Source organism: Vombatus ursinus, unplaced genomic scaffold (assembly GCF_900497805.2).
Source record: "Vombatus ursinus unplaced genomic scaffold, bare-nosed wombat genome assembly UNPS02014775.1, whole genome shotgun sequence".
Taxonomy (NCBI): domain Eukaryota; kingdom Metazoa; phylum Chordata; class Mammalia; order Diprotodontia; family Vombatidae; genus Vombatus; species Vombatus ursinus.
In genome coordinates, this window is record NW_020954553.1 from 10,022,047 (window position 1) to 10,036,338 (window position 14,292).

The 14,292-nt window shown below is 43.0% G+C and overlaps 1 protein-coding gene across 11 annotated transcripts in view; it reads right to left on the reverse strand.

The window, feature by feature from the left end:
- Nucleotides 1–14,292, reverse strand: part of MACF1 (microtubule-actin crosslinking factor 1) — a 375,956-nt gene that overhangs the window by 10,058 nt on the left and 351,606 nt on the right. For 7 of the 11 annotated variants that reach the window (XM_027864645.1, XM_027864642.1, XM_027864638.1 and 4 more), the window contains 6 exons: nt 13,496–13,659; nt 11,936–12,098; nt 11,412–11,566; nt 9,348–9,422; nt 7,868–7,885; nt 4,427–4,544 (listed from right to left, as the gene is read on the reverse strand). In XM_027864645.1, the coding sequence (XP_027720446.1) occupies nt 4,427–4,544; nt 7,868–7,885; nt 9,348–9,422; nt 11,412–11,566; nt 11,936–12,098; nt 13,496–13,659 (693 nt within the window). The remainder of the gene's footprint in view (nt 1–4,426; nt 4,545–7,867; nt 7,886–9,347; nt 9,423–11,411; nt 11,567–11,935; nt 12,099–13,495; nt 13,660–14,292) is intronic. The other 4 variants (XM_027864644.1, XM_027864643.1, XM_027864641.1 and 1 more) reach the window with 1 other exon arrangement.

Here is a 14,292-nt window from a genome sequence, read left to right on the forward strand (position 1 = left end):
ATCCAGAGGATGGCCTCATCTCCTGTGGTCATCACGGACAAAGGTCAGAGGCTATCAAGCCCAATGTCAGAGAGGCAGTGAACATAAGTGATGGGATTTGAAACCCTGTTTCTCAACTCCAGAATGAGCTCTTTCCACTGAATTCCACATAAGATGGGGAGGCATGTCAGATGTGCACTGACAAGAAAGTACTCACACTGATCAGTTCAGGGATTCATTAAAATTAAAGTATAGATATCATTATACTAATAATTCAGGGCTGGATCTTTCAAAGTAAAGTGTTGACATATTTGTAAATACCAATAGTGCGTTTCAACTCTGAATTCAAGTAGAGAGGGCACAAGGAGCAGAGAAGGGAAGTGAGTGTTAGCAAAAACTATGGTGTTTGAAAATTATTGCTAGTCCATCTGGAATCTTTAATGTGAATTCTTAGAAACCCAAAGACTTTTGGGCTGCACAGAAGAGAAAAGAAATACTACAGCTGCTGCATCTGAATAATGATCCCACATTTCCATCTACTTTCTCTGGTATAGTAGTAATTGGTTGAGGAAAAATCAAAGAAAGATAGAACCTTAGAATTAGAAGAGACTTCAAAAGTTACCTAATGTTAGCTTGTCAACAAGCATTTATTAAGTGCTTATTATGTGCCAGGGACCCCCACCTGAAAGATGAATCCCTTCTATGTGCACGCCCACATATACATATACACACACGTACACACAAACACACACGCATACAGTATCCCAGGTACCATCTTACCAAAGAAAACATGATCTCAGCCCTAAACTTAAGTCTTTTGTCTCAGACCCATTTAGAAGTTGATATTCCCACGACTATGCCATGATGCCAATGTTAGGAGGCTGTCTCACTGGGAAACTGTACTGGCAAGGGTACCTGGTCTAATATTTTGGAGCTTAAAAACCACATGTAAATTGCGGCTCAGTTTGAAATGGCCAAGGTTGAGACTTTTCCCAAGATAACAAATCACATACAAGGTCTTCCCAGCTTAACACGGTAACCTTGTCATCTATGGCTCAGAAAACCCCATCTTGTTGGTTCAGTCTTCATGGATGAAGAACAGGGAAGCAGAAACCCCAATCAGGATGTGGCCCATGGTGGACACTGTCCTGCACCCACCAATCCCTCAGCTGGTGTGGGCCACCTTTTGGTTTGCCTACAGGAGGTCTGAAGACAGTCCCAAATAGTCTCACGTTTACATGATTCCAAAGCATTTTACTACATTCTATCCTAGTCCTCAGTCGCTGCTACTCTTGATGTCTTTTCCTATCTATCTCATCTATTGCTGATAAAAAGGTTGTATCCTTCTTGTAAACCCCCTATCAGGTTGTATTGTTGATAAAAAGGTTGTAAAGCTGTTGGAAAGGGCCTCTGAGTTAAGAAACAACACAATCTGTAACATTTTATTATTTCACTCCAGTGAGGCCATGCTTCTGTACCCTCATATGAGAAAGGCCCTCCTTGTCTCAAAAGATAGATACAAACTAGGACTATTCAAAAGAGAGAAGGAAAATAAGGGAATCAGGTAAGATCACACAATTAGCATGGAATATAGAGACCTGTCACTCTGCACGGAGAGCTAGCTGGAATCCAATAGGCCTTGGAAAGTTGGTCACAGCATATGGATGTCAGCCCATTCTAAAAATTTCTAGGTTCCCCAGGCTCTTCATGTGATGAAGCCTTGGTTCTGGATCTGTTGACCTTCTTTTTACCCATGAAACCCTTGAGCTATTTAGGGAACCTGTTTAAGGTTCAAGACGGGCAGTATCTGGCCTCGATTATTACTTGTCTCCCTAAATCTGCTTGTCCAAATGCCTTTAGAGCTTCTGCCAATCACTCCATGATCTACTGACTCCCTAGCAGGAGTGGGGAGCCTGGGGCCTCGAGGTCACATGTGGCCTTCTAGGTCCTTGGGTGTGGCCTTTTGACTGAGTCCAAGTTTTACAGAACACATCCTTTTATCAAGGGAAATTGTTCTGTGAAGTTTTGGATTCAGTCAAAGAGCCAAACTTGAGAACCTAGAGGGCTACATGTGGCCTTGAGGTTGCAGGTCCCCCATCCCTGCGCCTAGCTCCAAATCCTGGTGTTAACTGTGAGTTTTCCTTCTTCTTTACCTCTCACAGCCCATCAGTTATCAAGGGTTAAATATTCTGTCCCTGCAGTACTGCTTCTATCCAGACTCTCCTCTCTATCTCTGCTACCACCATCTGTAGTGTAAGTCCTCATTTCTGCCCGATTGGATGATTAAAATAACCTCCAAATGGCCTCCTCTACCTCTTCTCCCTCCAATCCATCCTTCATACGAATGCTGGATTAATTTCCCCTTTCCAATGATCTGGTCATGCCATTCTTTTGATCAAAAATGCCTAGTGTGCAAAGGTAAAACTGCTTCACTCAGCATTCAACACCCCCCATAACCTGATGCTGCCCTACCTTTCCAGCCTTATCTCACACTGTTCTATCAGATACTAGTCAAGTCAATTACTGTGTCCACTGAGCAGACCCTGACTTGACCTGCTTGCACACTTTTGCTCACTCTGTTCCACATCCCTAGAACATCTTCTCTCTCCCTTAATGACGAGTTAATTTCCTAAGTTTTCTTTTAAAGTTCAACTCAAACACTGCCCCCTCAGTACAATAACCTCCCCTTCCTTCATCCCTTACAGGATACTTTGTTCATACTTTTCCTGTGCTCTTATCATGTATTGCTGTGTAATAAATTTGTCTCTCTCTCTTTTTTTTTATTATCCCCCTTCTGAACTGTGAATTTCATGAGGGCAGAGACCATGCCTCTCTCTCAGCACTGAGTAGTGTTCTGCACACAGGAGATGGTTCATGAATACACAATAAATTAAATGGAATTTCTTTGGTGTTCCTATTTTGATCTGAGAACGGCATAGAGGGAGCCAGCAGAGTGCTCTCCTCATGGACCAGGTTCCTGTGGGAAGAGGAACATTCATTTCTCAAGCATGCAGATATTAAACAGAAGCAAACCCAAATGCTACAGAGAGTATCTTTTGGGCTATTCCAATACAGATACATACATATAAACACATATACAGAGAGAGATGATGGGAAGAAAAGATTCAGTCAGTGGAATCATTTGGAAAGGAAGGAGTGAGGTTATACTTAGGCAAATGCAAGAAATTCAATATTGTGCCTGATTTTGCCTAAAGGGGAGTTCAAGAAGCACTTGTTCCAGGAAAAAAACCAAACCCAACATTGTTTGACCAAGGGTATTACTGATTCAGGCTGCCAAGTGAAAACAAGAGAAAGCAAGCCATTGTGGATACATTCCAGAGCTCTCTCACCACCTCCTCCTTCATCCTCTCCAAATGCTCCAAATAGCATTCAGTCACATCACATGGGAAACACTGACCCTTAGTTCTGTTATCAGTCAAAAAAGGCATCAAAGTTTTTAACTTGGCAAGTGGGGCCAACGTGAAAGCAGACATTTGGTTTCTGGCCTCTAAGTTCCCTGGAGAATGAATCCCAGTGGCCCTGCCTTAACTGTAATACTGATCGCACTGCCAGCCAAAAGGGGCAAGAAAGCTGCCACCGTGCCATGTCCTGCATGCACAAAGGCAGCCAAGGGAGCAAAGCTTGGCGGATGAGTGACGAGGAAACCAAAAGGCCAACCTATGGGAGACTGACTGGCCATCGAAGAGCTGGAGTCTGAGCGCTTTATCTTACTTCCAGGGTGGTGCACTGGAATAAAAGACACACACGAACAAAGAAATCTCTGCAGACAGAGCTGGTCAAGAAGGGGATGACGCCATAAGAAGAGCAGGGCAGGAAAGGTCTTGTACACCCACATGCAGCTCTGTCATTGGGGTAGACGTCGAGAGTCCCTCCACCCCCCCCGGCACCATCACAGCAGCTACCAGTGACAGAACCTACAGTGTGAGAAGCCTCTGGGCGCCTGGCACTACAGCTGCTGAAAATGCTTATTCGCCACCTCAGGAAAACAGGCTCATCCACCCAACAGGAGCAGGAGCTCTCTGACCCACAGAAATACCAGAGTCCCACACTCGCCAAGCTTCAAGCAGACAGGCAGGTCATCACGCCGGCAGAAAGAAATTACAGGGAAAGATATTTTAAACACTAGGAAAAAACTTAAGTGGCTTTATCAGGCTCTCTCCTAAGCATGTGTTAATTAGATAGCCTAAAATGAGATTTCCTGAATGGGAAATTCACTATCATTATTAATATGTCACAACTATTCCTTGAAAGACATCTCTTGCCCTTTAACCCAGAATCACAATTGGTGACAGTAGGTAACCTGGAAAGCTTAAAAACAAAAGAAACAAACAAGAAAAGAAACAAAACCATGTGTCACAAGTAGAAAAAACCTCTGATGTGCATGTCTATTTAACCTATACAATCCCTTCCTAGGGTCTTTCATTACCTCGGCAGGGATCATTTTTCACTAAAAATTCATCCAGGGCCATCCATCCTCCACCAACTCGGACCATGACGGTGCTGCGCAGAATACGGACCAGCCGCAGTTGCTGGGAATCTCCAAACTGTGGAATTAATACAGAATTAATTGAATAAATGAGGAGTAAACTGAGTAATAGTTCATTTTTCAGAGCAGACTGTATCCAGGCAGATATACTGACAGCAGTTTGGATTTAAAATCTCACCAAAAATGCAGCCTTGTATTTCTTAGTTTCCAAAAAAGAATTTTTAAAATGGGTTAAAAAAATCTAACCTAGAAACTCTAGTAATACCACAATTTCTTCTTTGCAAACTTTTCTTCTCCTAATGAATGGTGTCCTTAGCCCATTCATATAAAGTTAAGTTTTGATGTCCAAAGGAATGAACAGGCAGAAATATCTCCAGTTTGATTTCTTTAAAGATTTGATCCAAAGTGGAACAAAACATTCTCTGACAGGCATTTTCCCCCCATTCACTCCTAATACAGGACAGGCAGTTATGAAATGTATGATGACTGCTGGCTCCTGGATACAGTGCACTGCACAGAGAAACATACAACAGTGTGGGATTGCACTTTAGAGAACCATGCCTTTGCAAGCACCTTCAGCCCTGAGCATCCTTGGGGTCCCAGAACTTCAGGGAGTCCCTGAGGTGATGCCACCAGCAAGAAAGCTATACCAGCAGAACCAATCACCAGAGTAAGATGTTTACAGCAAAGTTCAGTTGCAGAAATTTAAGCCTTTTAGTCAGCAATGTTTATTCCAAGGAACATGTTCTTTAGTCATTTTGGGAGCTCACACCATTATACAGAGTGACTTTAGTAGAAAATGATTTAGTATTCCTTCCTCTGGGATCATAAAAGCTACTCTGGGACCCACTTTCTTCTATCCTTTTAGCCTATCTAGTACCCTTCCTAACCAAAAGACTTCTTGGTCCTATCTTCCCTCAATGTCTTGATGGTGCTTCCCTGTAGGTTTAAAGGACAACTTCCAAAATACAGGAAGAGACACAGGAGGCATAAACGACATTCCACCTCCTACCTCCACGCCTACGGACAGGCAGTTCTGTGGGCCTGGAGGTGCTCCCTCTCTCCTTACTTCCACCTCCCAGAGGTTCTGGCTTCCTTTGAAGAGCTGTGAAAGTGCCGCTTCCTACAGGATGCCTATCCTGACACCCTCCGGTAGCCAGTTCTTTCACCTCTGGAAATTTCTATCTACTTAGTAGATGTATTTTGTATTTAATTTTCTGAGCAGATTTTTTTCCTCAAAAGAATGTAAAGTCAAGGGAAAGGATTGTTGTTTTTGCAAAAGAATCCTCAGTGCCTTGCACACAGTAAGTCGATAAACATTTATTAAGTGCCTACTATGTTCCAGGCACTGTGCTGAGCACGGGGGATACGAAAAGAGGCACAAGACAGTCCCTGCCCTTAAGGATTTTAGTTGGGAGTTGAAGGAAGCCAGGCAGAGACAAGGAGGAGAGCATCCCAGAGGAAATGGCCATGGTTGAGAGATGGAAGAACTGCCAGAAGCCAGTGTCACAAGACTGCAGAATAGGGGTAAGGGTGGGGGATGAGAAAACTGGAAAGGTAGGTGGGGGCTAGGTTTTAAAGGGCTTTCAGCATCAAACAGAGCATTTTGTATTTGGTCCTGGAGGTGTTAGGGAGCCACTGGAGTTTACTGAGTTGGCAGGGGAGGGGGGTGAAGACATGGTGGTACTTTGGCCGCTGAGTGGAAGACAGACTGAAGGAGGGAGTGGATACTTAATAAATAGTTGTTAAATGGATGAGAAGGGAGAATAGGATATTATGGTTCACAAGGGTAATGAATGCCCAGAGTACAGATCCAGGACTCTTGTTAAAGAAGTGAGATGCCTCAATCAAAAGACTTGGAGGATAATATCTGGAAGAGTAGGGAGTGGAGAAAGACACAACTTGGGTTTTCAGAATATTCTGATTGTTAATCTCACTTAAATAAACTTAAAAATTAAAAATTTAGGAAACATTTCAGAAAGACAAAATTATCCCACACATTTGGGTATCTATGTGCATTCCTTGGCTCCATCCCTAAAGTTCCTCCAGCTTGATCCAACATTCCATATTCGAAAGTCTCCTCCAGCTCTGTCATTCTGTGCTATGGTCTAAGCTTCCATCCTGCTCTGCCTTTCTCTGCCCTTCACTGAAAGGTCTCCTCCAGCTCTGTCATTCTATGTTCTAAGGTCCCTCTCCCATCCCCGCCCTACTATAGATGAGTCTGTGCACTAGCATTCTTTCTTGTTCCAATGGAGAGAACACCTGCACTCCATGAAGTAGTGCCCCTCCCCCCCAAATTTATTTGAAAACAATATTATTTCCAAGTGCTGCTTTTTCACTTTTTAATTTCTTTTGTATAGGTATTAGCCTGGTTCTGCATAAACCAGGTAACAGTTTACATACACTTATAAAAAATCCTGCTCTTTAAAATTTCCATTACTCTGTCACCTCCCCCCCTCCGTATCACTATATTATCTTTAGTTTTTCTATCCTAAGCGGTCCAAATTAAAATCAAACCCTACTATGTCAATCACCCCTCTGAAGATGATAATTCATGAAAGTTTCTGAGCAATCTAGGGAAAAACCTAGTATTTATTTTTTTCTTATTAGACATAAAATTTATTTGGGGAACCAAGTCAACCTTCAATTTGGTTTTCCTAATCATAGCTGGACATAATCACACATGGACATAATTCATCATGCAATGAATGATATAAATGATGCCAGATCTCTTTGGGAAGCCATGAGAGATTAAAGTGATCCAATGGGTAGAAGACAATTTATTTCTTCCTACAATTTAAAAAATATAATTCCATCAAGTTCTGGTATGCAGGCCAGATTCAGAAAGCTCAGGAAGTTGTATAATTTACCTCGCACCAGCTATACTTCTCCATTTTCATTTGGTACATCTTGTCAAAAGCTACCAAAGCATTCAAATAAAGAGCAAAGAATAATCATTCTGGGACTTCTTCGCTCAGCATAATTCTTCCAATCAGAAGAGTGGAATTTATGCCATCTGACATGCCATGTTAAAAAAAAGTGAGATCATGATCTCTTAAAAAAACTGGACTGGACATAGCCAACACTTCAGCTATCACTAAACAAGTGGATCATAATGATTAAGAGGCAGTTTAGTATCTGAGCAACACAGATGCCTCTGTGGATTTCGGTGGAGTTTTGAGCATCTACTTCAAAATGTGTGCCCAGCCCTTTCACTGCTGAGACCGCTCTGAAACCCTGGCCTGGATATGAGCCTCTTGATGGAACCAGATGTGACACAAGCATGCTACTGATCACTTCTCACCACAGCAAAGGACAGAAAGCATTAACTACACAGACCACATCCACTTAGAGGGGTGGGCATCGCAAGGCACACTGTACCTGATTGCCGAGGAAGAACTATGGAAAACAAGGAGTAAAGAAGAAGGAGGAAAGAGAAATAAAACAAATAAGAACATTTGGTCAAATTAATATTAAATTGTGGAAAAATCACTTAATCATATTACCAGTCACTAGAAATCTGTTCACATTCAAGTCACTCATGCTAAGGAGAGACTGTCACCTTAAAAACTAAGAATTAGGCCTTGGGCTGGGTCTAAGGTAGATTCAGGGGATCCTGAAGCCCCTCCCTCCACTGTGCCGTGGCTTGGCAACACACACACACACACACACACACAGAGCATACAATTCGCTAAATCTTTTTTTTTTTTTTTAATGATGCAATCGGGGTTAAGCGACTTGCCCAGGGTCACACAGCTATTAAGTTTCAAGTATTTGAGAACTCAGATCCTCCTGACTCCAAGGCCTGAGCTCTATCTACTGTGCCACCTAGCTGCCCCTAAATCTTTTGACTTAACAAAATTTGTGGTGAGTTTGTTCCTATTTCTGAAGCAGAAGCACTAACTGTAGGTATCTAATAATCTCAAACATCATCTGGCTGGGTAGTTTTACTTTCACCTGGTCAAACCTGAGCTCTTCCTTCCTGCTGCACAGAGGAAACCTAAATGGTGATGGCTAATCCATTTCCACAGACTGTCATTGAAGACAGAAGCACATTTTCACTTATGCAAATACCGAGAAGACTTTCTTTGATAAGGTTTCTTACTGCAGGGACACAAAGGTGCCTGACGAGGGTTGGTTTTGGCATCAGAGGTCCTAACCTTGGCTAAGTTCCTGAATCTCTTCGAGGCTCTGCTGGACTAGGGACTCTACAACTCTCTGAGGTCTTCGGTTTCTAACAGGTCCATCTTAACCAGGACAACCTGACTTGCATCATTTCCCTTCTGCATTTGCAAACTTATTCTGATTCCAGCTGAAGACTGCAAAGGCTGGTTTGGTAAGATAACTAATTTCTTTGAGACTCAGTTTCTTCCATGTATGACATGAACATAACAGTGACCCAAGTAAGTACTTGGGCTGGTAAGAACTTGTTTTGTAAACTTGTTGTACACCCATTCTTAGTGAATGAAGGCAGCCCCTTAGTGACTCAGATGTACCTGGGATACATCCTCATGCTCAAATGAAACAGGGAGTAGGCTTCCTTCCAACACAAACTGCCTGCTGTCCTGGTAACTACTAGTTAGCCACCATTTCACACAATGCTCTTTACATGGCATCAAGAGAGGAAAAGAAAGGTCCGACATCTCTCTCCTCACAGAATGTCTGAGGGACCTGATGCCCAGCAAGGAGGTGGTGCAGAATGCAGCTCTGTTTCTCAGACTGAATAAGCTGATGAGCAGGGCACCTCTGCCTCTAGAGGAGGAACTGGAGAACTCAAATTCTGAATCTTGAAGGTGCCCATCCCTTCTGTCAGATGAGGACTCTGACCAAGGCCGTTCATGGGGCGCATCCCCAAGCTCACCCGGTACTTGTTCTCCCCGATCTGCTCCACCTGGAATCTTTTTGCACACTTGCACTGAGCCACCTGTCTCGTGACCTGTGAAGGGAGAACAAGAAAGATAGTTGAGCACAGGCCAGAGATATGCCCTCTTCAGTGACACAGCCCCTTCCAGCCTGCATGGGCCCCTGAGGGACCACAAACATCAAAGGCACACAAGTTCACTCTTTTCTCTGCCACCCTGAGTCTCCCACAACAGGCTCCCTGACGTATGACAGGAAGACCGCAGCACAGCATCCTTTGGGGTCTGAATAGCGCTTGGTTGGGCAAACTGGTCAGGCCAACTGTTTCCAGGGCACAATAAAAAGCAGTATGGTAGAGTGGAATTAACACTGGACTTTGAACCAAGAAAACCCTGAGTTCAAATCCTGCCCCTTATCACTTTCTATAGCCATGACAAATCATGTAACCTCTTTTCCCTCTAGGTTCTCACCAGATGGTATTGCCAGTTTTATCATCATCTTTTTGTAAATAATTCCCAGATCCATATATCTAGTCCTAGTCTTTTGTGTGAGCTTTAGTCCCATGTAACCAGGAGCCTTTTGGAACATCCTAGAGCTATCTTAAACACCGAATCCATTATCTTCCCACCTTCTCCCAGTCCCCAAAGCCTGTAACCCCACATATTCCGTCAGTTGCTCAATCTTGTCATTTCCATCTCCACAACATTGCTCATACAGCCAACACCGTTGTTCCAGCCTTCTCTGCCTCTCATTTGAACTACTTTGATAGTTTCCTAATTAGTCTCCGGGCCTCTGGTCTCTCTTCATTCCTAAAGGGCAGGTCTGACCATGTCATGCCCCTGCTCAAACTCCAGGGACCCCCATCACCTCTAGGATCAAATATAAACAGTGGCATTTAAGGCCCTTCACAGCCTGGCCCCTTCCTCTCTTCCCACATTCCTCCCCTTGATTCAGCCTATAGCCCAGCCAGACTGGCCTGCTGGCTGTTTCTCCCCGTGACATCCCATCTCTCATCTCTGCCTCTTAGGATCACTGGCCTCCTTTGCGTAGCAGCTCAAATGTCACCTTCTTCAGGAGGGCCTGGTGGGTCCCTGAGTTGCTGGTGCTTTCCCCTCTTGAAGATACCTTTCGGGTACACGCTGGGTCCCCCAGCAGAATCCTAGACCCTTGAGGGCAGGGATCCTATTGGTTTCTTTGCCTCCTCAGTGCTTAGCTCAGTCCCTAGCACACAGTGCGTGGCTTGATAAACACTTGTTGGTTGATTAATTAATGGTTCTGAGCCCATTTTCCTCATTTTAAAAATGGGGATAATACCTGAACCTACCTTACAGAGTTGTCTATCAAAGAAGACAATATATGTAAAATCCTTTAGAAAGCTTTCAGCACTACATAAATATCAGCTGTTATTATTACTCTCACTGTTACTGTTGATGAGCTTGTGTCTACTTAGCATCCCAGTAAGTTTATGTTCTTTAAAAGCTTCGTGTAAAGTATAAGCACCTTGAAGGCAGGGACAAGCTCAGCTCTGTCTTTGTATACCCATCACCTAACACAGTTCCTGGCGAACCATAGGCACTTAATGTATGCTGAATTGAACTGAATGTCATGTGAGGTGGCTGAATCAGGAATTGCCATCTTAGTTGCCTGACATCTATGGTTGTTGATATACTTTCACTTTTAGACATGATCTTATGTTTCCTGAGGTAGCAAGCTGGATGGGTTGTTAAGTACAAGTCTTCCCACTTACGTACATTTCCCTGTATCCACCGAGAAGTTTCCTAACACTGGTCCTTGGGGCTGATGACTGATGGCTCAGTGACCAAAGTGGAAAGCCCTGGATTTCTGGTCATCAAATTACAGCAAAACTCTCCTGGAAGCATGACCTTACTTAAAGAACTCCTTGAAATTGGGTTTCTCTCAAATAGGCCTAACCCTAGGGCTGGAAATGTCATGATCCAACCCCACCTCCACCAATGAACACCAAATACTGTTGTTGCCACAATCACCATTTGGGAGGTTTAAAAACCAGGACTACACATACAGTGGAATCAAAATGACTTTATACCTCATCTTCAATCTTGTCTGCATCAGTTGTTGGTCGGTAAGCATCCTTATTAGGATGGAGAGCAGCCACAAATTCATAGTAATCAATATAGCCATCACCATCACGGTCAAAAATATCAGCTACAGCAGTCATTTCTAACTTGGTGGTAGGGAACTCTGAATTGAAAAAGAAATCAACTTGTGAAACACCAACTAGGAAGATTCTTGGAGGGATGAGTTAGAACAAACTGTATCCCTAGTACCAAACACAAGAGAAACCTTATTTTAAAACACATTTAACTTAGAATCTCTATTTTTATGAAATGAGCTTTCTTATACTACTTCATATTATTTTAGTTCTTGATGAAATAACTGAAATTCCTCACCTCCTCCAACATTACAACTATTTTTGGTTCTCAAATTATTTCTTCCCTTTGCCTAAAGTTCTTTCTTCAAGAAAGAATGGTACTAAGCCAACATTCTGGTTGTTTCAAGCAAGTGGAAAGACCATTCATAGATTTCTTTCAGAGTTGTGAAAAGACTCACTGGATGCCAGAATCCCATCGATGAATTCTTGCCGGGTAATTTTTCCATCCTGGTCTTTGTCAATGCGTCGGAAGAAATCCATCACCCGGGATTTTTTGTGATTCATCCAGCGCATATACTTCTTTCTCCAGACATCAAAGTCAAAGTTTGCGAATTCCTTCAACTGGACAAACATGACTGGGGATCAATATGACTTGAGAGTGCGGTTACAGGGAAAACTTGCCCCCAAGCAGACTGTAGCTTCCAGACACTCAGTAAAGCCGTGCAGGCCTTCCTGGGAGTATGGGGGTGGGGGGGAGCCCACCAAAGTTTATAGTTGGGAATGACCACATTTTGAAAGGCATGACTTGGCTACTCTGCTTAAAGCCACAGTTACTCAGACAAGCTGTGGTGTGGTAGAGCAGCAGGACAGACACCATAACTAAACAACTGCCATGAAGGAAATGCAGCCTATAGGCATCCAAAATAAAACAGGCAGAGAATGCTCAGCTTTTGCTCTGGGCCTTTAGTGAGCAGCACCTTCTCAGACATAAAAGAATAGGTAGGTCTTATTTCAGGAAAGGTTGCCCTCAATAAATCTCCAGCTATTTGGGACAGCATGGATCCTACTGGGATCCGCCCAAACAGAGGGATCCAAGCAATGCAGGCTGCATTCTCCAAATCATCCCTATAGGATGCCTTAGGTTGTTCTCTAGGGCTGAAGCATGGGAACCCCAACATGACACTCAAGCATGTTGTTTCAAAATGACACCAAAGCAAACAAATTGCCAATGAAAGTTTGGTTTTCAGTCCTGAGAATCTGTGGGAGATGGCAAACCTATATAGGATGCAGGGCAGTTCTCAGACATTTTGACTGTTTCAACTCAAAATGCCAACAGTGCTTCAACCAACAAAGAGCAGTTCCATCTTCCACCCCTTGGTTTTCCAAACTTCAAAGTTGGAAAGAACAAAGGAAAACATATTATGCTTAAAGCTCAACTGACCTACAGAAAAAAAAAAAACAAACAAAAAACAGAAAACAAAACAAAAACCACTCACTTCTGGGCAGAGCTGCTTTGATATGCATAAACAAACAAATAAAAAAGATATAATCAGTTTCTTACAAAGAATGTGAAGAGTACTTACTACTGGGCTTCTGTAGAATGGGTGATGATACCTCAAAAAAAGGTCTCTTTCCCCAGGTTTAGTGAGGATTGATCAGCCATCCATCCACAGAAGTCACCTCTGTGATTTACATCTGCCAATATGGAAGCTGCTCAATCACATCCTCTTTCCTCTCTTTATTTTCCTGATTCTTCACTAGCACTTGGTGCCAATGTGGTCAAGGTTACAGGCTTCGTTCTCACAGGATCAATACACTTTGCTCTATTCCAAAACCATGGATCAAACCTCTATTCCAAAACCTCTAATTCATCTAGCTGCCTCACAAATATGTACCTTTCGTCACAAGGGGGTCTGGTTCAGAAACAATGGGGAGGACTCAATATAAAGTTCCTTGGACTAGTGGGAAGGCCTAGTTGTCCTTTTGAACCACCTCCTCCTCCAGCCCAAGGAGGTTACCTCCTCCAATCTGTCCAGCATGTCATTCAGTTTCCGCTGCCGTTCTAGGGCCAGAAGCCAAACCTGCTGCCAGCGGGCTGAGAGCTGGTGGATCCGGGGGTTTTTTGCTTCAGACTGGGAAAGGAGTGGCATAGGGGGAGGAGCAGCCTGGCCCAAAGACTTCCCTAAAAAGAAAAAAATAACCATATGGGTTATTGGAGGCAAAGGAGAATTTTATGAGCCAAGAAACAAAGACACTTATAGGAGCAGGAATAACTTAGAAGCACATTATAAAGAGGGCTGAGCAATAATTTGAAAACAAAAAAAGGGGGGTGGAGTACAGGATAACAAAACCTTTAAATGCAGAAAATATCTTATTCAGACATAGGCATTTGCTCTTCCTCCAAATCCCTGTGGTTTCTCTTTTCCTATTTCAGTTTATCAAAGTTATGTTTCACTTCTTTGGCCATAAGAAAATATAAATTCAACTGAGGAAAGAATGGGTTTAAAATAGATGCTGATATGTCCTAGAAGTAAATCAATGTAAATGAAATGTAGACAGCTCAGCAGGACTTGTTGGAGGACAAGACTGAAGGCTACAGAAAAAGATTCACTTATTTGTTCTCCAAATTTCATTTTAACTTATGGAAGTTAATTAGAACGATTATTTGCCTGTATACTGGTCAGGTTTCAAAATAAGATCCATTGGGGGAGGGGAAAGAGGCTCATTAATATTTTTGAAAATGAGAAAACCAGGCTTCAGCAGTCCCTCAGCAAAAGGGCACATCCTTTTTTCTTCTTCTTTAAAAAAAAAAAAT